Source organism: Vidua macroura, chromosome 6 (genome assembly GCF_024509145.1).
Source record: "Vidua macroura isolate BioBank_ID:100142 chromosome 6, ASM2450914v1, whole genome shotgun sequence".
NCBI classification, from domain to species: Eukaryota; Metazoa; Chordata; class Aves; order Passeriformes; family Viduidae; genus Vidua; species Vidua macroura.
In genome coordinates this window covers 56,059,449-56,082,798 of record NC_071576.1, presented here as the reverse complement: position 1 = coordinate 56,082,798, position 23,350 = coordinate 56,059,449, and the positions used below count along the sequence as shown (strand labels likewise).

General features: G+C 59.8%; 4 protein-coding genes across 7 annotated transcripts; 1 reads left to right on the top strand and 3 right to left on the bottom strand.

The window, feature by feature from the left end:
• The first annotated feature begins 103 nt into the window (after nt 1-103).
• On the top strand, nt 104-4,496 carry VPS37C (VPS37C subunit of ESCRT-I). 4 transcript variants are annotated; one of them, XM_053979885.1, is made up of 6 exons: nt 104-479; nt 1,365-1,494; nt 2,063-2,167; nt 2,237-2,408; nt 2,623-2,705; nt 2,976-4,496. In XM_053979885.1, the coding sequence occupies exons 3-6, from the start codon at nt 2,075-2,077 to the stop codon at nt 3,690-3,692; spliced, it is 1,065 nt and encodes a 354-aa protein (XP_053835860.1). In that variant the 5' UTR covers nt 104-479; nt 1,365-1,494; nt 2,063-2,074; the 3' UTR covers nt 3,693-4,496. The 4 variants fall into 4 exon arrangements, with proteins under 4 accessions (XP_053835860.1, XP_053835859.1, XP_053835861.1 ...); XM_053979884.1 differs by having other exon boundaries at nt 104-603; XM_053979886.1 differs by lacking the exon at nt 104-479 and adding an exon at nt 801-1,053 and having other exon boundaries at nt 1,365-1,461.
• A 370-nt stretch (nt 4,497-4,866) lies between these two features.
• Nucleotides 4,867-9,507, bottom strand: CD5 (CD5 molecule). The gene is made up of 10 exons (XM_053980936.1): nt 9,462-9,507; nt 8,885-8,923; nt 8,341-8,622; nt 8,198-8,260; nt 7,779-8,078; nt 6,366-6,653; nt 6,050-6,181; nt 5,627-5,680; nt 5,265-5,369; nt 4,867-5,186 (listed from the first exon to the last, which is right to left on the bottom strand). Exons 1-10 carry the CDS (start codon nt 9,505-9,507, stop codon nt 5,101-5,103), a joined length of 1,395 nt encoding a protein of 464 aa, XP_053836911.1. The 3' UTR covers nt 4,867-5,100.
• Nucleotides 9,508-12,157: 2,650 nt separating this feature from the next.
• On the bottom strand, nt 12,158-15,979 carry CD6 (CD6 molecule). The gene is made up of 12 exons (XM_053980997.1): nt 15,925-15,979; nt 14,695-14,745; nt 14,297-14,605; nt 13,929-14,228; nt 13,773-13,841; nt 13,538-13,675; nt 13,339-13,440; nt 13,159-13,254; nt 12,972-13,068; nt 12,746-12,882; nt 12,337-12,492; nt 12,158-12,255 (listed from the first exon to the last, which is right to left on the bottom strand). Exons 1-12 carry the CDS (start codon nt 15,977-15,979, stop codon nt 12,158-12,160), a joined length of 1,608 nt encoding a protein of 535 aa, XP_053836972.1.
• A 1,507-nt stretch (nt 15,980-17,486) lies between these two features.
• Nucleotides 17,487-23,235, bottom strand: TMEM132A (transmembrane protein 132A). Its single transcript, XM_053981426.1, is given in 12 exon segments — nt 17,487-18,026; nt 18,028-18,654; nt 18,731-18,922; nt 19,131-19,407; nt 19,643-19,845; nt 19,919-20,062; nt 20,133-20,325; nt 20,402-20,560; nt 20,991-21,346; nt 21,423-22,028; nt 22,111-22,319; nt 23,142-23,235. Coding segments are annotated over 12 exon segments (3,474 nt in total). The 5' UTR covers nt 23,197-23,235; the 3' UTR covers nt 17,487-17,573.
• Between the last annotated feature and the right edge of the window lie 115 nt (nt 23,236-23,350).

The following is a 23,350-nucleotide window of genomic DNA, read 5'->3' as shown; positions in this document are numbered from 1 at the left end:
ATATAAAATGTTAACTAAACATTTTCCAGCTTTTCCAGGTCTGTGGAAACTGCTCCGAAAGAAGCCTGGAAAATGTTTGGATTTTTTTTTTCCCCCCCTTTGGCAAGTCAGCTCCCTTTGCTTTCCCGTGGCACTGGGTTATCAGCCACACTGGGAACAAATTGTCCTTGATTTACCCGGAATTATTTGGGATCATATGACTCCCATTTGTTACACAACAGCTCTCAGGTGATGGGGTCACAGGTGCCTCTCCCAGATCCCAGCACTTCTGGAACAGCTGGGTGACCTTGCCCAGACTTCCAAAGTCTCCCAAAGGAGCAGAAATCATGGAGCTCTTCCCCTACCTCATCCTTGCTTGGGTTTTGGGAATGTGGAGCATTTTCCAAGCATATTTTGGAAAAGTTGGATTTGTGGTGTGGGTGATGGGACTGGAGCTTTCTCAGGAATATTCCTGTGTCATGCAAGGAGGAGCTAACCAGGTATTCCAGTGGAATTTGCTTTGATCCAGCTGGAAGAACCCGACATTTTATGTTTTTTTGGGATATTGCCGAGGTCTATATGTGCTTCCTAAATCACTTCCAACCTGGCCTTGGACACTTCCAGGTATGGGGCAACTGCAGCTTCTCTGGGCATGTCGCTTTGCCGCCCTCACAGGGAAGGATATATTCCCGAGATCCAACTTAAACCCGCCCTGTGCCCATGCGAAGCCTGTCCCCCTTTCCCTATCGCTTCACGCCCTTCTCCAAAACCCCTCTCCAGCTCTCCCGGAGTCCCCTGCACCCCGGACACACGAAGGATATAATTCCTAGAGCAGCTACAGCTCGGGGAGAGCCCCGCGGGTAGCCAAAGAGCGATTATTGATTAAAAAATGCCATTAAATTGATCCGTGCTCCTGCCCCCCCCAACATGGCGGCGCTGGACGGAACCACCCCCCTCACGCCCGGGGGGGGGGGGGGGGGCGCTCCTCCCGCCCCGCCCGCGTGGCCCCGCCCAGTTCCGGTTTATGCCGGAAGCCGGAAGCTTCGGCCACCGGAGGGTCGCGGTGGCGCCTTGGTGAGTCCGGGGCAGGGCCGGGAACGGGAATAACGGGAATAACGGCGGGATAACGGGGATAATGGCGCTGCTCCCGCCACGGCGTTCGCTGCAGCCCCGCAAGTGGACAGCCCTTTGCGTCCACTTTCCTGAGCGCCTGTGGATGCTTCCCAGACCCCACCCCAAGCTTTCCCGGTCCCACCGTTAAATCCTGCTTCTCTCTCTTAAACGCCGTGAAACTTAACTAATATCCCATAAAAGACCGAAATCAGGTGATTTCTGCCCCACATCTGCAGCGCGGAATTTAATTCCCATTTTTTTCCCTCGGACAGGTTTATCTGGATCGTGGGTTGGGCAACCCTGAGCCTCAGCGTGGCTGTTGCGGCATTCCCGGTGTAATATCCTTGGGATGTTCCACCTAGATGAGAGGTAGAAGAGCTTGGAGTGAATAGGACAGCGCAGGTGTGCTGTGTTTCCTTGGCTTTTAGGACTTTCCCACATTATTCCATCCCACCTCTTGGAATTTACACCACACACGGGATACTTGCTAAACATATCAGACAGCTGGGAATACTTGGGATAAATCACGGATGTGGTGCAGGAAGTCTCTAATTTCCCTGATCTTTTTGTTAATTTCACTGAATTCCATGGCAGGAAAGTGGAATTAGATGATCCTTAAGGTCCTTCCCAACCCTGTGGGCATGGTGGGATATGGTCAGATCCCAGTTTCCTTGCTGGGATGGGATGGAAACTGGAATGAGGTGGATTCTGGAATGGGATGGAGACATCCAGCTGGGGGTGGATTTTTCCTTGACAAAACAGTCTGGGACACACAGAACTCCATCCAAATAGGCTTGGGAAAGGGGGAACAGTCTTTTCCCAAGCAGGAGTTGTGGGAATGTTGTTTCTCCCTCTCAGTTAATGGAACCCAGTGCAGCTGCTCTGAGGGCTTTAACAACCCTGAATTTCAGTTGGAAACCTATTCCCAGCTGGATTTGGGAATTGATTTGCTTCTTTTTCCACGTGCCAGAAATCTGGGAGGATGGATACACTGAGGAACCGGACAGTGGAGGAGCTCCGGGAGCTGCAGGAGGATTCCCAGGAGATCGAGCGCTTGGCTTTGGAATCCCAGGAGGTTTGTGCCAGGAGATGGCTCCGGGGTGTCCTTGTCCCCTTCCCCTGCTCACCATCCCAAATTCCATAGGTTCAGGAGCTCCAGCTGGAAAGGGAGATGGCCCTGGCTGCCAACCGGAGCTTGGCCGAGCAGAACCTGAAATTCCAGGCGCCGCTGGAGACGGGACGCAGCGACCTCTCCAAGAAATACCAGGAGCTGCAGGAGCTGGCTGGGAGGTGCAGGGAGCAGAAGGAAAAGCTGGGTGAGCACAGGAAGGATTCTCCTTCCTGGAAAACTGATATCCCTCTTTTTTCCAGCAGCTGGAGAGATCGAGGATGTTATTCCTCTTGGATTTCCCTCCTTCCATCAGCAGTTCCCAAGCCCTTTCCTGTGGGCTCTTTGCAGGCTTTTCCCTGGTTTCTGTTCTGTGATAGTGATTTTTCCTTGGTTTTTCTTTCCCCCTTTGTTTTTCCCAGAGAAATTCTCGGCAGCGCTGCAGCCTCAGACTTTGCTGGATCTCCTCCAGGTGGAAAGCCAGAAGATTGAAGAGGAATCTGAGGTGAGTTTAGGGCTTAAATCCATTGGGAATTCCAGTGATTCATCCTCAAAGACTTGCAGTTAAACCCAGTCCCTAAAATCATGGATTATCTTTGGAGTCCCTTGGGTTTTCTCCAAAGAACTGGATCCATCCTTGTTTGTGTGTGGGTGTTGCGCCTTGGGATGTGACTGGGAGAGACCTGAATCAGGATTTTAGGGAAGAGGAGCAGAGGGATGCAGGGCTGGAGAAGAGGGATGCAGGAATGAGCCTGAGGCTGTTCCTCTCTTCCAGAAAATGGCTGAGAAATTCCTGGAGGGCGAGGTGCCCCTGGAGACATTCTTGGAGCAGTTTTCCGGGATGAGGAAGTTGTCCCACCTGCGCCGGGTCCGAGTGGAAAAGCTGCAGGAGATCGTGAGGAAGTCGGAGGGATCCCAGGAGTGCACCAGGGACTCTCAGCCTCCTCCTCCTCCTCCTCCTCACGTTCCCACAGATCCACCAAAACCCTTCCCATCGGGATCTCCGGCCTTCCCTCTGCCCTACAGCCCGGCTCCGACCCTTCCGCCCGGCCCCACTGCCCACGGAGCGCTTCCTCCTGCCCCTTTCCCGGGATCTCCGGTCACAGTGGGACACGTGGCTTCCTCCCAGCCCAGCTCCCAGTCCAGCTTTCCCTACCCGCTTGCTCCAGCTCCCGGATATCCGGCGGCTTCCGCAGCCGACTCTGCGCCAGGGTATCCCAAATCCACCTCGGGAGGCTTTTCCTGGTCTCCATCCCGGGGCCCACCACAGCCCTTGCCCTATCCCGCTCCCCATCCCTCTCCTCCCCCTGCCAGACCAGGATACTCGCCCTACATCCCACCTGGACCAGCGAGACCGCAGTGTCCATACCCCACTCAGCCCCCTCTCCCAAATTTCCCGATCCCAACGCAGGCTCCCTATCCTGGGCCTCCCCCACCCTTTGGATACCCCCCACCTCCAAACCCTCAGCATCCTACCTGGCCTGGATACTAATCCAGGACTTCTGGGGAGCATCCTGTGCTGATTCCTCCTTCTTTTGGGAGCTGAGGAAGAGGAGGGATTTCCAGAGCGTTGCTCCTGGATCCGTTGGTGCAAAGGAATTACACGGGAGAAGTCACGGCTCCGGAGGTCGGAGCGAGAGGCAGAGCCAGACCGGCAGAAATCTGGAGAGCAGAAACCTCCAGGGAAACCTTGGAGTACCTTCCAGTGCCTAGAGGGGCTCCAAAAGAACTGGACAAGGATTTGGAAAAAGACTTGGAGTGATGGGATAATGGGGAATGGCTTCATGCTGTCAAAGGGTGGGTTTAGATGGGATTTTGGGAAGAAATTCTTCCCTGTGATGGTGGTGAGGCCCTGGAATGGATTTCCCAGGGAAGTCATGGCAGCTTCATCCCCGGAAATGTCCAAGGCCAGGTTGGACAGGGCTTGGAGCAAGTGGAAAGGGATTGGAAGTGGCTGATCCCTGAGATCCCTTTTCACCCAAACCATTCCAGGGCTGTCAGTGGGAGTCGGTGATTCCCACCCGGGCCTGGGCAGCCTCCAGTATTCCCGACCTCCTGTGTGGTTTTTCGGGCTCCTCACATCTCCCTTCTCAGGAAACACTTGGAAACACTTGGAGGGACTTGGAACGATGGAAACGGGATTTGCTTTGCTCAGCACTTTATCCTTCAAATCCTGCCTGTATCCCTTTAAGTTATTTATAAGGAACGGTTACTAATGGACTAGGATGAGGGAATGATGGAAGCAATTCCATCCCTGGGATTAATTAGAGTAATAAAACTGGATGAATTAATTGCACTCTGGAGTCATGGCCCTGCTTGCTTGGGGAAACAACGGAACATCTGGATAAGGATTGGTCCCTTTATCCCTTCCTGGCATCCAACTTTTGGATCCCATCACTGAAATCTTTCACCCCCTCCCAGAACCATCTTCAAGCCTGCCTAAATTCCTGCATTTCTTGCATTTATCCCTGGGATAAAAACCAGGGAAAAAGGTGTTTCCCTGTCCCGCTTTTCCCTCCTGACTGGGAGTTTGGAATCACACTGGGATAATGGAAGGAAGAGGACAAGGTGTAATTAGTACAAAACCCTGATTTTATTACAGGTATTGGTTGTTAAATATCTCAGACTCGTTCTCAGTATTCCCACCCTTGCATCCCTATCCTTTATCCATCATCTCAACTCTTTATCCTCGTTTGGAGAAGCTGGTGATCCCACTATTCCAAAGGGCTCCTTGCACCCCCCCAGCTATTAAATTCCTATAAATAGCTTTAAAAAAAACCCAAAAACCTCCTTTTCTCCCATGAAGAGGCTGGAAAATGCTCCTGGAAGTGTGCTGGAGTGCTGGGATGCCCCCAAAGCTGAGGTGGGAGGTGGGATCATCTCCTTTGGGAAGCAGGGAATCACAACCTGCGGGCGGAGTGCAGGTCGTAGTCGCTGTCCGAGGAGTTATCTGGAGGGTTGGAACGCTGGCACGCTGCTTCCAGAGCTGTGGAGAGCATGGATACAGCTCACTGGATGCACATCCATGGAAAAGGAACGGGAAGGAGCCACTTCCAGCACTTACCTGGGTAAGCAGAGAGCTGGGAGTTCTTTTTGGGGGGCTGAGCGTAATCATTCTCCCCTCCCTGTACCCGGGGCCTCGGAGCGGTGCTGGAGCGGTGGAAAGACACTGGAGAAAATATTTTACAGGACTGGGATTTTAGGGTTGGAACAGCAGCTTGGAGGGAACAAACCCACCCGGGAAGGGGCTGAGTAAAATTGGTCCCTGCTTCAGGCCCACGTCTCCTGGATGAGTTAGATTCCAAAAGGAAGCGTGATCCAGGGCCCTTGTGCCAGGATCCAGGGGGGAAGAGCCCACCCAGACCCCAGATCCATCCCCAGGAACTCCAAATCCCATTCCCAGCTCCCCAGCGAGCTGCTCCTCACCCGTCTGGTTGAGTCCCGTGGGGCCGATCCACTGGCGCTGCTTCTTCTTGGAGACTGAAAGAGAGGGGGAATTGTGTCTCCAAGGATCTTCCCGATCCTTCCTGCAGCTGCTTCCCCCCCGCCAGCCCCATATGTCATCCCGAATAATCCCCCCCTTCCCAATAATCCCCCCCAGGATCCTCCACCTGCTCTTTTGTATCCGCTTGGAACTTAATCCCTCTTCCCACTCCCACACTCCGTGTGGGACAGGCTTGGGGACAATGGGGCAGGTCTGGGGATAATGGGACAGGGGGATCTTGTCAGGCTGAGCAGCCAAATCCCCCCCCAAGGAGTTTAGGGAAGCATCCATGGAGCTGCCAGCATGTGGGGATGGTGGAGTGGGAGAAGGAAGAAAAGGATGAGGATCCCGAGGTTGTCCCCTACTTCTCTTCATCAGCTTCCGATAGGCAGGAGGGCCACAGATCAGGAAAAAGATGAGGAAAAGCAGCAGGGCCAGGCAGATGCTCACGACGGTTCCAGCAGAGGTTCCAGTGGGAAGCGGCTTTGAGTCCTGGCCTGGGAAGAGCATGGATGTCACCGGATGTGCCCAGCTGGAGGTTGGTGCCGAGATCTGAATATCCAGGAACCAGAATACCCCGCCAGGAACCCAAATCCCACGTGGATTTGGTCCCCCCATCCCTGCCCGTTCCACAGGCGTGGTAATTCCAGCTCCCAGCACTGCAGGGGTCACTTGGCTTACACACAACTCTGGTCCGGGAGCAGCTCCGGATATTCCCAAGTTTGGGCTGGCAGAGGTGCAGGGGCTCAAGCCCACAGGTGGCTCCCGTCGAGGGAGGCTCCCGGATTTCCGTGCTGGAAGTGAGATTCCCGCAGCCCAGCTCCCGGCAGATCTGCTGGCCACGCTTGTCTCGCTGCGTTGCTCCAGAGTCACACAGATCCCACCACTGTCCTGCATGGAATACCTGGATGTCCCCTTCGCATGGAGTGGGGCCAGCTGCCAGCCTCCGCAGGGCCCGCGGCTGGGAATCTGTGGGAGAGAGGAGCAGAGCCGTAGGGAGAGGGGTTGGATCCATGGGGAGGGGTGAAATCCACAAGGAGAGGGAGCAGATCCATGGGTAGAGGGGGATCAGATGAATGGGAAGACAAGGGTCAGATCCATGGAGTGGGGTCAGAGCCACAAGGAGAAGGGAGTCAGATCCATGGAGATGGGTCAGACCTGTGGGAAGAGGAGTCAGAACCACAGGGAGGGAGGAGTCAGACCCACAGGCAGACAGGGATGATATCCACAGGGATACCACTGACACATGCTCCTCCTTCTCCCAGCACCAGCTCCTGGCACAGGGATGCTCCCAGCATCTCCCCTCATGCTGCAGGGACTGAACCAAACCAGAGCCAGGCATGGAGGAGCTTTGAACTCTTCCCATGGGAAATGCAGCATGGAAGCTGGCTCTGCCAGCTGCCACAGCCCATTAAACCCCCAAATCCCATGTGATTCCAAGCTGGGGCAGATGGCAGGACCCACAAGGAGCCTGCTCTGAGCTTCATGGCTTGGCTCTCTGCGCCATGGAGCTGGCACCGAGCTGATTTCCAGGGAAACACTCATGGAAAATGACAGGGAGAGGCCTGTGGCTGGGAGATGCTCATGGCAAGGGGAAGATGCTCTGGCAGGGACATGTCTGTAGCAGGGAAGAGGGTCATGGAAAAGAAGGGATATGCCTGTGACAGGGAAGATACCCAGGGACGTGGTTCTCCCTCCCGAGGCAGGGAGATAATGGGAGCATGGAGATGCCCAAGGTGTGGAAGGTGCTCAGGAAAATGCCCGAGGCATGGAAGTTGCTCAGGGAGCTGCCTGCAGCAGGATGCCCACAGCGCGGTGCCTGCCCCAGTGTTCCCCACCCCCAGCTGGAATTTGGGATGCTACCACGGCCTCTCTCCCTCCCTGGCTCATCCTCCTCGGAACTGCCGCGCTCGGCACTGCCAGGAACTGAGATTTCCTGTTTGGCCTTTGCACCCCGGAGAGGAAGAGCAGGAGTGGGTGGATGGGGCCCATGGGGCAGGCTGAGATGGGGCTGGTTCTCTGTTCCGGCCCCAAAATCCCCCCGGGGTATCCCAGTGAAGCCGGAAATCATGGATGCTCCAGGACCATTCTCACCTGAGCAGGTGATGAAGACGGGCGTTTTCCCCCGGGAGCTGGTCCTGTTGAAGCAGTCCAGCAGGGAGCGGCTCCCGCAGGAATCCACCGCCTCCCACCGCACCGGCAGGTGGATCCCTGGATCCGGCTCGCCGTGGCTGCTCCCAGCAGTGCCACAGCGCAATTCCCGGCAGATGGGGGTGACCAGATGTGTCCAGCTGTGTGGGATGCTCGCCACGGCCCCCCACAGCCCCTGCTTGTGCAGCTCCAGGAAGCCGGAGCAGCTGAAATTCCCGTCCACCAGCCGCAGCCTGGGGGGTCCTGGAGAGGGATCGGTGATGAGAGAGGAAGTGCTATGGATTGGGATGGCTTTTTTTTCCATTATTTGCCGAGAAGTTCCCAAATTTGAGGCTATGGATTCCTCGGGATGAGGTGCTTACCCGTGGGCTCCGGGGTGGTGGCCGGGGGTGCTGGTGGGGGCTTGGGAGTGGTTTTCACTGGCTCTGGAATGAGAAGAGAGGGGCCACGTGGGCATGGATGATCCCTAGGGATTGAGGTGGCCGGGCTGGGGGTGCAGGCTCACCTCTACAAGCAACAATGGCGTGCTCCGTGCAGTTTTCCAGCTCCCAGTGGCATCCCAGTGGGTACCTGCACTTCGTGGGCTGCCTCAGTGGCCCTTTCCCACCAGGAATGATGAGCTCCAAGGGCTCAGAGGTCAGGGGGCCGCACTCCAGCTGCTGGCAGACCCAGTCTAGGTCATCCACGCTCACACTCTCCCAGCAAATCATTCTCCATTGGTTTTCCCAGTTCACCTCCAGTATCCCAGTGCAGCGGCAGCCGCCTCTGGTGAGTCTCAGGGTGGGTTCTGTGGGAAAACACCAGGAAAACACCATCATTAGGGGCTTTCCTTCCCTTCCCATTGGGTTTTCACCCTGGGAATGATGGAAAAGCCCTTGGTGGGGGCTGTGGGAAGCAGCGCAAGGAATGGGAGTGTGGAGGGGTCGAGGGAATGTTGGGGGCCTGAGCTGGGACCCCACGACGCCGCTTCCGGATGATGCAACTCCAGCACCCGCCATGCTCATGGAGCTGTGGAGGCATTCCCAAAGGGCTGCTCCCCAAATTCTCACTTCCAGGGATCCAGGTGGTTCCTCCATGGTCGGGGATGGCTGCGAGAAAGAGCGGAAATGGGGTGTCAATCCCGCATCCCACCCTGGGGACCCCGAGTTTGTAACAACGGCTCCGCTGCTCGGCCCATTGATGGTTCTTTTAGGGAAAAGGGGGATTTTGTGGGGAAACTGGGATTTTGTGGGGAGAAAGGTGGTTTGCTGCCTCCTCATCCATCTGCTGGGGGATCTTTAGGGCTGAGAAAAGATAAGGGCCCTGCAAATTACCGCTGATTAGCCCTGCTCCTGGGTGGGATGTTCAGGAATGGTGCCATGAAGGTGGAGGAAAGGGTGGGAGCTGGCAGGGAATGAGGATGTGGGGATACGTGGCCGCCCTCAGCACCACTGGCTCAGTCTTGGGACCCTGGGGACCCCCAGAGTGAGGTGGGTGGGGGTTTGCGGGGTCACCAGGGTGCTTCCCACCCCAAGCCCCAAACTGTGGCTCACTCAAGGTGCCGATCCCGCCGGGAGCAGGAAAACCGGGACGGCTTCTGCCACGAGATCTGAGCGGTGCACCGAGGTCAGGGTGCCTGATACTCACCCCACATTCCCAGCAGGAGGCACAGGATGGGCAGCCGGGTTGCCATGGGCTCCGCTGGTGGGATGGGGGCACGGGAGGCTCCGGGGGCTCCGCCGCCTCCGCTGCCCGGCCCGGAGCAGGCGAGGGAGGGGGCCCGGACAGGAACCGCTGTTTTTCCTCCCTCTGTGGTTTTTTGACGTCACCTCTGGGCCTGTTTGAAGACTCTGTTGCCTCCCTGGGTCCCGCCAAGCACGAGAGGAAAGGGGTGAGAAACGTGGGGTTCAGGCCCTGCCAAATCCCAGGGTCTCCGCAGCTCTGGGAAAGGGAGGTAGTGAATATATCCAGTGCTGAGGGAGATTTGGGGGTCCCTGAGCCCCCCAGAGTTACAGAGGAGTTAATGCCCATCCTGGCATACCCTAAAACCCTGTGATTACCTCCAGGAATGGGATGGGAGAAGGTTTTATCCAGGCACATCCCAGGTTGTGGCTTTCCATGGACACCCTACACCCCTGCAAGGGCACGTGGGCACCATTGGTGCTGGATCCAGGCAGGGCAGAGGCGTTAATTGATTGTGCCCTAATTAAATGCTCTGAATCCAGGTCAGGCATGCTAATGAGCAGCTGATTTCCATTGACTCCATGGTATTCCTGCTGGAAGGAGAGATGGATGGAGCTTCCCATCACATCCTGCTCCACCATCCGTGGATGCTCCAGTCCCCAGCCCTGGAATCGGATCTCAGCATCTGGGTGCTCCCCGTAGCCATCACTTGTTCCCATCCCAGTTATCCCAGCACTTCTGCTCATCCTGATGGGAGCAGTACCCCATATCCCACATGGAGATCCTGGAGCTCTCCCCACACACTTTGGCTTTGAAAATTCCCTGGTAAAGGGGTGCAATTCTCAAGCCTGCTCCCACAGGAGCAGTGAGTCCTCCCACAAGACTCAAGCTGCAGTCCCCCAAAATCAACCTGAAATTTGGGATTCACCTCAGACATGCCAGTACACTGTGCCTCTAGGAAAGATCCTGTTATCCAGGGGTGTGTGACCCCCATGGAGATGGGGTGCCCGGGGTCCAGCCCTTCCCTCAGAGCCGTGACTGCCTCTGGAGACCACGAGATCCCAGGGACAGGATTTGGGTTTGGATTGAGCATCCGCCTTGCCTCAGGCGCTGCGAGTCAGCTCAGCATCCTGAGCGTGCCTCGGCAGCTCGGGATGATTGGAATCCCTTCCCGGGGGGAGTCTGGGGGGCGATGGAAGTGCTGACAAGGCTGCCTGCCATGAGGAGCCTTTTAAAAAGCAGGATCTGCCTTTGGAGCGAGCGGGAAGGGGCTTGTCGGCTGTCAGATCATGATGAGGAAAAGGGGGATTTTCCGGGCAGGAGCAGCTGGGAGGAACGATTGGCACTGATGTGAGGATGGAGGTGACACCTTGCCTAGGTGGTCATGGGCTGGTATCCCCAGGCTCTTGGTATCTCCAGGGAATTGGTGCCCTCTAGGGCTTTGTTATCCCCTGGGAATTGGTGTCCCCCAGGGCTTTGGTACCTTCCACGGCTTTGTTATCCCCAGGGAATTGGTGCCCTCCCGGGAATCAGCACCCTCAGGACACTGCTACCCCTCTCACACTGGGATTCCACCCAGTACATTGATACCCCCAGAATTTTAGGACCCCTCCAGGACATCAGAACCCCCCGCAATTCATCTATCCCTCCAGGCCTGTCCATGCCACAATCCCAGCGATCCCAACATCATCACCTCCCTCCCAGCCCCCCTGGCACCCGGAGCCAGGAGTGGGGTTGGGGCACCCCTGTGCCTGCCCCGTGCCCGCTCCGCTCTCAGCCCTCGCCTTGCCCCGTGCCCTTTGTCGGGGTTTTGCTGCTATTTTGGGATTTCCTCCGTTGTTGTGGCTCCTTTGTGTGGGGCCCCTCGCTCAGCAAACAGCTGGAGGATGTGGGGGGGGGGGGGCACATTTTCCACTTGGGGTGCAGCTGAACCCCGACCTCCTCCCCGGGGAGACAGAAATCTGACAGCGGGGCCAGGGCGGGAGCAGCCAGCTTGGGATGGGCAGCGGGGAGGGGGGCAGAGGGGTCCCAGTCCTGGGGTGATGGATGGGTGCTGTTCCCCCTCCCAGCTGGGAGCACCCCCAAATCCCAAACCTGGGATGGTGCTTGGCTCCAGGAAGCTGCTTGGCTCCAGCTTCCTTTAGGGATATGGATGGATTGGGAGGGTACTGAAGGGTTTGGGGGCTATATCACACCCTCATAGGGCACCATCCGGTGGGTTTGGGGTGGCACCTCAGTGGCTTCCCTTCCAGCATCTCTGGAGCCTTCCTGGACAGGATTTATGGACAGCATTTTCCCAGGATGGGGACTGTCTCAGAAGGGTGCAGGCAAGCTCTGGGGGGACATGTGGGACTTCCATGTCTGCCCTTCCTGCAGTTTGATTTCCACCCCTGGTGCTATGGAGCTGGATCGGGGCCTTGCTGCCCCCTTCCCTGCTCCTGTGGGCTGGGAGTGGGATATTTGGCCCTCTTTGTGTCACTTAGTGGTCACGTGGGAGCTCTTCGTGGCCTAGCCTCACTGCAGGGCTGGTGACACCCCTATGGACAAGGGACACGGTTGGAAAAGCTTTTAATATCAGCACCCAGGAGATGGCTGGAGAATTCTGGATGAGATAGCCAGAGAATTCCAGGAGATTTGGCCTCTGGAGTGGTGGGACAGGCTCAGTAGGCAGAGTCCTGGATGTCATCGTAGTCGCTGCCCTCGGAAAAGTCGGGATTCTCCCCGTGTTCTCCCGAGGGACAGGATGGATCTGACCAGCCTGCAGAAACAGAGCCCGTCAGGAGGATTTGGGACTTCCCAGAACTGCCTGTGTGCCCCACCTCCAGCACAGGATCCTCACCTGGATGTGAGGAGGGATCTCCAGGGGGCTCCGTCTCCTGCACGTTCTCGTACCACTCCCCCGAGGAGGTGCTGGAGCTGCCGTCGGGATCGGGATCTGCTGGAGCTGCAGGTACCCAGGGCTGGGAGGGCACTGGGGCGGGCGCTGCCAGGGGAACTGGGAGGAACAGAGTCACTGACTGGCACTGTCCAGCCCTGCTCCCGCTCCGTGGGGTCCCATTTCCTCACTGAGGTTGAACCCATCTATCTTCCCATCCTTGGGGTCCCTCTATCCCTGCTCCCATCCCTGCTCCTCTGCTTGGGGTGCCTGAACCCCCATTCCCTCCCCATCCCTGTGGTCTCTGCACCCCTTTCTCCCATCCTTGGAGTCTCCCCATCCCTGCTCCCATCCCTGCTCCCACACTTCCCACCTGTGCCGTAGCCATGGCTGGTGGCTGCCGGGTACCACGGGGTGCCATGGGCAGGGGGGGGAATGCTGCCATTCCAATAGGGCTCCGTGGATGAGGATGAGGATGAGCTGGAGGAGCTGCGGAGTGGGGGGGCCGGCCTGGCCGGCTCTGTGGGAATAAGGACATCAAATATGGGAACAAAGGTATTGGAAGAAGGGGTGGCCACCCTTCCATCCATGGGATAGACCCCTCTTGTGTCATACCATCCTCAGGGAGTGGCTCCATCCTGTCCTGGCTGGGCCTCAGAGGGAGAAGATCCTCCCTGGGATGCCAGCGCAGGGAGTCTGTGGGAAGGGGAGAGGGATGGGAACATCCTGGGTGACAGAGATCCCAGGACAGGGCGTCAGGGATCCCAGAGGAAGTGGGATGCTCACTGTAGAAGGTGGACAGGGCGACGGGAGGCTTGCTGCTGAACTCATAATATTCTGAGTCGGAATCAGAATCCTTGGAAATGGCTGTGACCAGACGGTCTGGGGAGTGACAAGGGGATGTGGCATCTGTCACCAGCCTGCACCTCTGGCCCCACAGCCCCTGGGGGGACCTGCCAGACCCACCTGATCCTTTGGGAAGGCTGGTGGGAGTCTCCCTGTAGTCGTTGGGGCTCTGGGAGCTGTGGGTCACCAGGACTGGCATGGGTATTCCCAAGGAGGACATGGCTGTGGGGACAAGGGGATGCACCCATTCCATGGCTGAGCTGAGCCCAAAAATTGGGGATTGTGTCCCAATTCCGTTTCTGGATCCAGAATTCCTTACCGCTTCTCTTCCTCAGCCTCAGCAGGGCAGTGGAAAAGGCCAGCACGGAGAGCAGGAGCAGCGCGGCCAGCACCAGGCACAGGACAAAGAGGGGACTGTCCACTGGTGGTGTCCCCAAGGTTGGGGTCCCCTCCTCGGCTGGGACAGAGAACGGACACAGCTCATCCCACATGAATATTTCCTCCTGAGAATTTTACCCTGATCCCAGGGAATGGCCGAGGGCTCGGGCACTCACCGTGCAGGACAGTGACATTCCTGGGCGTCACCTCAGCCGCGGGCGTTGGTGTCTCCAAACCCTGGGAGCCTGGAAAGGGCGGGAACAGAAATGAGATGCTTGGGAGAGAGCAGGACCCAGGCCGTACCTCAAATCCCATCGGGAAGGATGCGGTACCGTTGCAGATGACCCCGGCAGCCCAGGATTGGTAGCAGGGAGCGGATTTATTGAAGATCCAGAGGCACTGTGCCAGCGAGGGCTGCAGGCTCCCACACAGGTACGTCATCTTCCCGGGAAGCGTGTGTCTGAAGGCAGGCCGCTGGAGCATATCCCCGCATCCCAGCGTCCGGCACAGCACCGTGGCCTCCATATCGTACCAGGTGCTGTTACACACCGTGCTCCAAATGCCACGGAAAAACACCTCCACCCTGCCGGCACATCCGTCCCGGCCTCCGGAGAGCCGCCACTCCTGGTGTTCTGCGGGAAGAGCACAGAGATGAGGATGTGCCACCCACATCCCCGGCTCCGGAATATTCCAAACCCACCTGAGCAAACCACGCCGGCGTCCTCCTTGTGGCTGCAGTCGTGCTCCAGCGCGGCCGGACATTCCCAGAGGTCCTGCTCGTGTCCCTCGCATCCCACCTCATCCCGGAAGATGGGGCCATGTCCGCGGCCGAAGGCAGCGTTGCCGTGGGCTCTCACGGCGCGGCCGCACTGGAGTTGGCGGCACACGACGTCGGCGTCGGGAATGTCCCAACCGTCGTCACACACCGTCCCCCATGTCCCCTCCTGCTCCAGCTCCACCCGGCCCTCGCAGCGGCTCCGGCCACCCGCCAGCCGGAGCGCTCTGGGACCTGGGAGATGCACTGGGAAAGGTGACCTGGCATTATCCCAGGATCCCAAAAAGTGAGTGCAAGGATGTCCCTCACCCTCCCACACTCACCCGGTGTCACCGAGGTGTTCCTAGTTGGAGTATTGGGAGGTCCCGTCGTTTCTGTGGGGACTGTGGGGAGAAAGGACAGAGGGGTGAGGAGCTGAGCCCCCCAGGATTCCCAGTTTGGAGGAATGCATCCCAAACCCACCAAAATGTGGCCAAGAGGATTCTCCCAGCTGTGAGTGGCACAGTGGGAATCCCCCCGGGCTCTGGCAAAGTGGTCATGGAACTGTTGCATCCCAAAAATCAATCCCTGTGTGCCCCAGGATGTTTCTCAGGGCTAAATCCTGGTGCAGGATCTGCTGGGAGAATTTGGCCTTAAATATGGGACTACTGGGACATGACTCAGCAGTTGAAGAGCTGAAATTTGGGATGTCATCCTGCATCCGTGTTGTTCCTGCCTTCCGGTTCATCCCTGCAGACACAGAGGGGCTGGACCTGTCTGTACCCACCTTCCTACACCCATTCCAGAGCCACAGGTGAGTGGATGATCCAGTTATCCCTAAAAATGCCCCATTGGCTCCTCCAGGGGGAAGGATTCGGCCCCAGAAGTGAGACATCCAGGGGGCTGCTTGGGTGGGAATCCTGGGAAGAGACACCAGAGCTGGTGCCGTGTGGATTGGAGTTAAAATGTTCAAGGAAAAGGCCAGGGATGAGGGGAGAAGGTGGGAATGAGCTGCTCCGAGTAGGGATGGAGGTGTGAGAAGGGCGGAAATGGAGTGATGGGGCCGTTTCCTGATTGATTGAAGGCCTTGAAGCAGCTCCTGGCAGACATTTTGGCAACCAAACAATCCCAAATCCTGCCAGGGTGGGGAGGACAGGTGGCATCACATCCCAAATCCAGGGGACACATGAGAGACGGGGTAGGCTTCAAGCCCTGAGTGTCACCCCGTTCCCGAAGGGATTGTAGGTGGCATGGCTCCAAGAGCACCTTTAGGGGCTTAGGGTCCTCTTCTAGGGGTTCCCAGGGTGCTTTTGGGGGCGACCCAAGGGGGCCTTTTAACCCTCAGGAGAATCCCCAAGCCTTAGGATACCCTTTCAGGGGATCCCCTTCCCTCCATCTCAGTGCGTTGAAGGGCAGCATCCTCCACCACTGACACCCTGTTGGGGACCCCCCAGGACCTCCAGTGCTCCCCATCCCAGGGAGGTGGCAGGTCCCCAACCCCCAAATCTGTTGCTCCACCACCCCAAGGTACCAAGAGAGCGACGGCCAGGGCCAGGATGGGGACAGTGACATACCTTGTGCAGGTGCCACGGCAGCAAGAGCCGCCAAGAGCAGGCAGAGCCTTTGCATCCCCTCAGTGGGGCAGCCCCATGGAATTCAGGGGTCTGGGATTCGGGGGGTCCCTCTCTCAGCAGCTTGGGGACACGGCTTGGTCGTGTCCCCGCGCTCCGGCAGCTCCGGGAGTGTGGCAGAGGGCAGGAAGCCGACTCAGTGCTGTGGGGTGGAGGAGGGTGATGGGGTGGCTCCATCCTGCCCTGGCGGGGAGGAAACGGGGTTTTGGGGACCCCAGAGACCCTGTGGGGCACGGGAGCCTTGTGGATCTGGTGCTCTCACCCCGGGGGACACAGATCTGGTGGAGCCATCATGATCTGCAGCTCGTTTGTGCCTCTGGGTCATGGATTTGGGGTGGTGGCATGGGGGAACTCGGGGCCTCCCGAGATGTGGGACATCTGTGGGGTGATGAAGAGCCAGGAATTCCCCTCTTCTCCCTGTTTTTTGGAGTCAATGTTACCTGCAACTCCACATCCTGAGTCTTCCAGTACGTGCAGGATCACCCCAGGACCCTCCAGGAATATTAGGTGAGGGGTAAGGCTGGGATTTCCATGGATGGGAGGTGGGGCATCCCAGGAGACATTGATCCCCACCGTGGGTGAGGGCTGGGGTCCAGCTGAACACCTGGAGACCCAGGATGCTGGGAAGGGGGGACAGGATTCCAGTCACCCCATCTCAGCAGGGTTTTGGGAAGTTTGGGAAGCTGGGAGCAGGGGGATGGGGTGAGGGATGTCCTGCTGTTACCCAGGGTGTCTTGGGATTGCTGGGACTTACTGGGAAGCTGGCAGAGTGGGAATCCCCATGGCACCCCTAAATAAAGGGATTTATTGCTGAGGGGGCATTTGGGAATGTTGGGGACTGGCCGTGGGGAGGACATGCAGTATAAGGATGGTGTTGGGATTGGAAATAGGGAGGAGGAGGATGGCAGGAGAGGGAGGAAGGAGATCCCTTATCCCAAGGTGACCCCAGCTGGGCCACAGCCAGGCCCAGCCCTGGATCCAATCCCGTGACCAGCTCCCATGTGGAGCCAAGGTCAAGGGCATGTGCCCATTCCCAGGAGCCTGGCACTGCCATGGGGGCAGGGTGGGACCCGGTGTCGGGATCAGAGGAGATGGCATGGAGGAGAATCCCAATTGTTTTTTTTAAATACTTTATTTTTGTAACAACGTCAGAATTAAAAATTTTCCATAAATACCAGCCCCTGGCAGCCCCTTCCCGGGCGTTCCCGATAAAAAATGTGTACAAAACGGATGCGTGGCCGGGGTGAAGGTGGGGGGGACACAGGATCCTCCCCAGGATCAGACCACAGGAATCATCACCACCATCATCATCACCACTATGAACACCATGTCGCAATGAGACCCAAAGCAGTAAGAGCATCCCAAATTCCTCCCCGGTGCCGCCGGGATCCTGCCCCTGTAAGGATAGGGCTGGGAGACCCCCCCCTCACCCTCTGTGGGCACCTCGGGGTGGTCCCAGGAGGCCACCAGTGGTCCCCGGCCCATCCCGCTGGGAAAGGGGGTCGGTGTCCCCCCAGCACGGCACGGGGAGGAGGTCGGGCCCTTACTGGTTTGCCCGGGAATTGGGGGGTCCGGGAGTCGCCCCCTCGGGGTCAGGAGCTGCCGCGGATCCTCTCCATGTAGCTCCGGAGCTCCTCGGGATCCCGCAGCCCCATGTCCTCGCACACCCAGCGGATGTCGTCCTCGCTGGCCACCAGGATGGACTGGACATGGGGGGCTGCCGGGGGGGGCTCCTCGGGGACACGGGGGGGGCCAAAGGTGACAAACTCCACCCGCTTCCTGCGGCCGCCGCCTGGAGCCGATCCCTCCTTGCGGGGCAGCGGCGCTCCGGGGGCCGGGGAGCCGGGGGGAGCCCCGTCCTCGCCGGAGCCCGGGGGGCCCCCGCAGCCACAGGGGGGGCCCGGGGATGCCGGGGGTTCCGGCTGCCGGCGATCCAGCTGTGGCCGATCCAGCTGCTGCCGATCCAGCTGCCGGCTCAGCTCCTCCTGGTCGGTGCCCAGCCAGACCCAGTTGTGGGGTTGCGGGGCCGAGGGGGGTCCCGCCCGGCTCGGGCAGCTCCTTCTGCTGGTACCGGAGCACGAAGAAGATGCAGTTGACGAGGAAGATGAAGATGGCGAGGCAGAAGACTCCCAGGAGCACGTACATCCCAATTTCCAGGTCAGTCACCCGCTCCGGAGCCTTCACCATCTCCTCCTCCTCTTCCTCCTCCTCTTCCATGCCGACGCGGTTGCGTCCGTAGCCTTCCTCCTCATCCTCCTCCGAGGAAGACCCCTGGAGCTTGGTGGCTGCTGGCCCCACGCCCGCGGGGTCCCTCTGTCCCACGGTCACCGCTTCCCCGGACATGGCACCCTCAGCCCGCGGGAAGGGCCGGGGGCTCCCGGGAGAGGGGACCCCCACCTCGAGCCAGGCGGTGCCGGTGGCCAGGGCGGCCGCGCGGTGCCGGCCACGCCGGCACACATCCGGGGGGTGCAGGCTGAGCTGGAGCAGGGCCCCCCGGCCCGGCCCCTCGGCCACCACCCACGGGTGGGCAGCGGGGACCCCAGGGGACCCCCTGACGGTGGCAACGGCGCGGTCGAGGGACGTCACGGTCAAGGCCACGTCGTGCCACCCGTAGAGCTCCAGAGGGGCCAGCGTGTGGTCAGAGAAGGACAACCAGATGGACAGGGTCGCTTCCTGGCAGGATGACAAGCGGGATGGCAGAGGTTTGGGGGACACTGGGGAGACTGGGGTCACCCCCCACCCGTCTCACCTGCTTGAGGGCCCGTAGCGTGGGTGTCCCCAGGACAGTGGTGGTGACCATGCCAGGATGATCCGGCTGTGTCCGCAGGGATAAGGAGAGCCCAGCCACCACCTGGGCGTGGAGCTCTGTCACTGTCACCTTCTCCTCAGAAACCACCAGCGTCTGCTCCCCCAGGATGGAGTCGGAGAGCGGGGAGCGCACCTGGAAGCAGCTTGTGAGCCCTCCAACATTCCTCACGGCCACTATTTCCTCTTCCTATCCTGTGCCAGCCTTTCCAGCCCCTCAGTTCCCTCCCTCCCTGTATCCTGCCCAGCTGCCATTGGGATCATTTCCAGTCCCCCAGCTCCATCCTTGCAATCTTCCCACACCCCCAGATCTTCCCAGGATCCCCCAAACAACCCCCATTTACCTCCACGGAGGTGACTCCAGGCTCCCGGCCTACCACCACGGCCCCCGCTTCCAGTGAGGCCACACGGGGGTCCTGGATACGGGTCCGGGCAGCCACCAGGTGGGTGACATCCAGGAGCCACTCAGGGCTGGGCAGGTAGGACAGGTGACGGCCACCATCCAGGGGGTGGGCCACAAAGTGTGCTAGGACACGGAGCTCCGTGCGCTGGAACTGGGGCCGGCAGCCCCGCGCCCGCCGCTCCGGCTCCTCTGCGGGGTCCTCGGACTCGACCACGGCACTGGGACAGGGGACAAGGACAGGGTGACAAGAGTCCCAGGATGGGTGACAAGGGGTTCCCCAGGGGCAGGGGAACAGGGGATTGCAGGACATGGAGACCAGGATTCCACAACAGAGTGACAAGAATCTCGGCACACAGGAGTGTGTTGGGGGCTCACTGATGCATCCCCACACGTCAGGTCCCGGCACCATTCCCGTCTCCCCCTTTTCCCACCATCCCATTCTGTAGGCCTCACCTGTCAGGCCCCCCGGGCAGTCTCCAGCCACGGAGCTGCTCCAGGATGGGATCTCCCAGCTGGACACGGAGCGGGAGCAGTGGAGCCCAGACGGAGAAGCTCAGCTCCGCCCGCAGCCGGCGCACCCAGAAATCCACGCGGGCCCCCCGCGCCCCTCGGCTCTCCTTGCCCCCCACGAACACCAGGTCGCAGGAATCCGACACCTGCAAGGGCACACGGAATTCCATGGGAATCTCCCAGGGTGAGGCGGGATAATGAGGGGATAGCAGGACTCACCTGCAGCACCTGCTTGTCAGCGGATTCGCATCCTACGGGATCCGTGAGCTCGGACACTCCGCCCCCTGCTTCCACAGCCACCAGTTTGACCGGGATAACGCGGGGGATCCCGGTCAGCGGTGCCGTGTTCAGGATCTCCAGCTCCTGGAAGCACAGCGGGATGAGGGGGGGCTTCCCACGGGATGGAGGGCTGGAATGGGATGGGGACACCCACCTGCACCAGTGGGACAAGGGCACGGACGTCCCGCTCCGACACCTGGATTTCCCAGACCAGTTTGTCCTTCTGTGCCTCGGGATCCTGGCCGGGATACTCCACCTGCCACGTGAGGGGCCGCGCCGGCGCCAGCCCCCCCGTCCCGTTTTCCACCGACACATCCAGGTCTAGGAACGCGGCCGGCTCAGACACCCTGCAGCACCGCACTGGGATCAGGGTGGAACAACCCATAATTCCCACCGGGATTGGGCTATTGGGATATTCCCTACCTGGAGCTGTCATGGATGGCAGGGATGTCTCCAAGTCGCCGGCATGTCACCACAGCCGTGGAGTGCTTGGGACCACGGGAACGCTCCAGGTGCACGCTCCAGGCACTGGGAATTGTGGGATGGGCGGAGACCACCTGCAGGCCCTTCTTGGCCTTGATCCTGTGGGAGCACACAGTGTCACGCAGATGTCACACAATGCCCCAAAATGTCACACAGTGTTAAACAGTGTCACACGATGTCAGGTGGTGTCAGACGGTGTCCCACAGCGTCACTCACAATCACTCGGTGTCACTTGCTGCGACACAGTGTCACTCACAGTCACACAATGTCACACAGTGTCACTCACAGTCACACAATGTCACACAGTATCAGATCCTGTCAGCTGGTATCAGGTAGTGTCACACAATGTCACTCAGCACACACGGTATCAAGTGTTCACATACTGCCACAAATTGCCACACAATGTCACAGACTGGCGCACAGTGTCAGTCACTCACAGTCACACACTTCCACGCACTGTCACACACTTTCACACAGTGTCACACAGTGTCCCACACTGTCCCACTGTCCCCATTGTCCCCGCCCTCACCTCAGGGTCAGGCTGTTGGCAGTGAAGTTGTGGCACAGGGCGATGGTGGCCGTGAAGTGCTGCCCGGGCCGCAGGGGGACATTGGGGACACGCAGCAGCACCTTCTCGTCCAGCCGCACCTCCTGCCGCCGCTCCGGCTCTCCTGCCCGCAGCTCCAGCATTCCAAGGATTCTGGGAGCCTCCTGCTCCCGACCCCCGCACTCCCCCACGCTGTAGCGCAGCTCAGCTGGTTCTGGGCGCTCCGGAGGCTCCACGAGGTCGGAATCCCGCCGGCGGCTCCGGTGGGAATGGAGGGATCCCAGGGAGAACCAGCGTGGAGGGATCTCCAGCTCCACCACGCACACGCCCAGTGGGGCCTGCAGGGAAGAGGGGGTCCTGGGATTAGGCTGGGGGGGAGCTGTGGGTCCCCAGGGGCCCCAGGGGGGCACTGACCTGCAGGCGACATGTCCCCTGGGCCACCCGCCCACGGTGGTGAGCATGGAGGGTGACACAGGGGAGATCCTGAGTTCTGGAGTGATCCCAATCCCTTGAAGAATCCCAGTTCCCAGGGTGGTCCTGCTGCTCACGATGGTCCTGGTCCTTGAGGTGGTCCCAGTACTTGGGGTGATCGTGGATCCCAGGGTAGTGCCGATCTTTGGGGTGATCCCGGTCCTTGGGGTGATCCCAGACTCCGTGGTGGTCCTGCTGCTCAGGGTGGTCCTGGTCCCTGGGGTGGTCACGATCCCCAGGGTGATCGCCGTTCCTGGGGTGATCCCGGACCCCAGGGTGGTCCTGCTCCCTGGGATGATCCCAGTCCCTGCGGTGACCCTGACCCCTAGGATGGTCCCGGACTTCAGGGTGATCCCAGACCCCAGGATGGTCCCAGTCCTTGGGATGATTCTGGGTCCCAGCATGATCCTGCTTCCCAGGCATCCAGTCGGGCCCGTGCAGATGGAAGAGGACACGTGCCACAGGCTCAGCAGGGGACACCGAGCTCTCCAGGGACACGGCGCGGATGGCCCAAGCTGCTGAGCCGCGGGGGCTCTCCACGGACACCTCCTGTAAGGACACCAGGATGGTGGTGGGGGCCAGGACACCCCCCCACCTGGGGCGGCCCAGGGGACACAGGAGTCCTGGTTACCTGGCGGATGCTGAACGGGGGGTAGGTGGCCTGGACCAGGGCCTGGGATCCGGCACGAAGCAGCAGGAATGTCTCGGAGCGGGTGTGCAGGGAAGAGTTGGGGGCCACGTCCTGATCCACCCTCTGCAGCCGGTAGGACTCGGGCACCCCAAGGACCTCCAGCTCCGCCGGCAGGAACACGGGATCCGGGGGCTCCCCGTCACCCCTCACTGCAGGGACAAGGATGGGAATGGGGTGCACAAGAGTGGCAAGTGGGGGTCTTTGTGCCCACCTTTGCAGCAGCACACAGGGTGACCCCTTGCCTGGGCCACCGCATTCTGAGGTCACCCCTGCCATGGCTGCCCCGTCCCAGGGTTATCCCATCCCAGGGTTATCGCATCCCTGCATCAGGACTGGGGGGACCACTCGGTTCCCCCAGTCCTGGCTGTTCCCTGTGGGAATGCATTCCCCACTGAGGAGAGGGTTGGAACCGTGTCCTGCAGGGTGGGATCCAGGCTCATGGTGCCCCTCTCATGGTGCCCTGATCAAAGGGATTTCTCATCACAGGGAGCAGATCCCACCTGGATGCCCGGGCAGGGCTTCCTCATGGCCAGGAATTGATCCCACCTAGGGGATCAGGTGTGCGGGGAGAGAGGCCAGGCAGATCCCGGGAACCGGGGGGAAGGGGAATCCCTCGGGCGGCGGGTTCCCGTGGGGACTGGGAGGAGATTCCCCCCTCAAGATCCCAGCGGATCGCACGTTTCCCGGGCGATCCCCTCGGGATCCCAGGCGGTGGAGGGGGCACGGATCCCGGGGAACGCGGAGAAGGAGGAGGAGGGGGTGAGGTCACCCCGGCTCCCGGGATCCCGGCGGAACGGAGGGACCTCCAGCGTGGGGAAAGGGGAGAATCGACCCGGGTTGCGGAACCACACGGGAGTGGATCCCGGCAGGACGGCGGGAGGGCTGCGGAGCGGGGTCGGGGTCGGTGCCCGGTGCCGTTCCTGGTGCCAGCTGCCGTTCCCGATGCCATTCCCGGTGCCGTTCCCACTTACCCGGGGCGCAGAGCAGGGCGGCGGCCAGCAGCGGCAGCCGGAGCGCCGAGGCCATGGCCGGGGGCTCGGTCCGTCCGCCGGTGCCGCCGGTGCCGGTGCCGCCGGTGCCTCCTGTCGCTCCGCCGGTGCCTCCCCGTCCCTCCGCCCCCGCGCCGAGACAATGGGGCCGGGGCGGGACCGGCACCGGCGCCGCCTCGTCCCGCCGGGTC

Bases quoted from the DNA above. Each gene is read 5' to 3' on its own strand.
- VPS37C (XM_053979885.1), top strand. From the start codon at position 2,075: ATGGATACACTGAGGAACCGGACAGTGGAGGAGCTCCGGGAGCTGCAG. The intron at 2,168-2,236 runs GTTTGTGCCAGG...CAAATTCCATAG, and splicing joins TGGCTTTGGAATCCCAGGAG to GTTCAGGAGCTCCAGCTGGA. The intron at 2,409-2,622 runs GTGAGCACAGGA...TGTTTTTCCCAG, and splicing joins GGAGCAGAAGGAAAAGCTGG to AGAAATTCTCGGCAGCGCTG.
- CD6 (XM_053980997.1), bottom strand. From the start codon at position 15,979: ATGCAAAGGCTCTGCCTGCTCTTGGCGGCTCTTGCTGCCGTGGCACCT. The intron at 14,746-15,924 runs GTATGTCACTGT...CAGTCCCCACAG, and splicing joins TGCCGTGGCACCTGCACAAG to AAACGACGGGACCTCCCAAT. The intron at 14,606-14,694 runs GTGAGTGTGGGA...TGCATCTCCCAG, and splicing joins GAACACCTCGGTGACACCGG to GTCCCAGAGCGCTCCGGCTG.
- CD5 (XM_053980936.1), bottom strand. From the start codon at position 9,507: ATGGCAACCCGGCTGCCCATCCTGTGCCTCCTGCTGGGAATGTGGG. The intron at 8,924-9,461 runs GTGAGTATCAGG...TCTTTCTCGCAG, and splicing joins CCTCCTGCTGGGAATGTGGG to CCATCCCCGACCATGGAGGA. The intron at 5,370-5,626 runs GTGAGGAGCAGC...TATTTTCTCCAG, and splicing joins CACGGGACTCAACCAGACGG to TGTCTTTCCACCGCTCCAGC.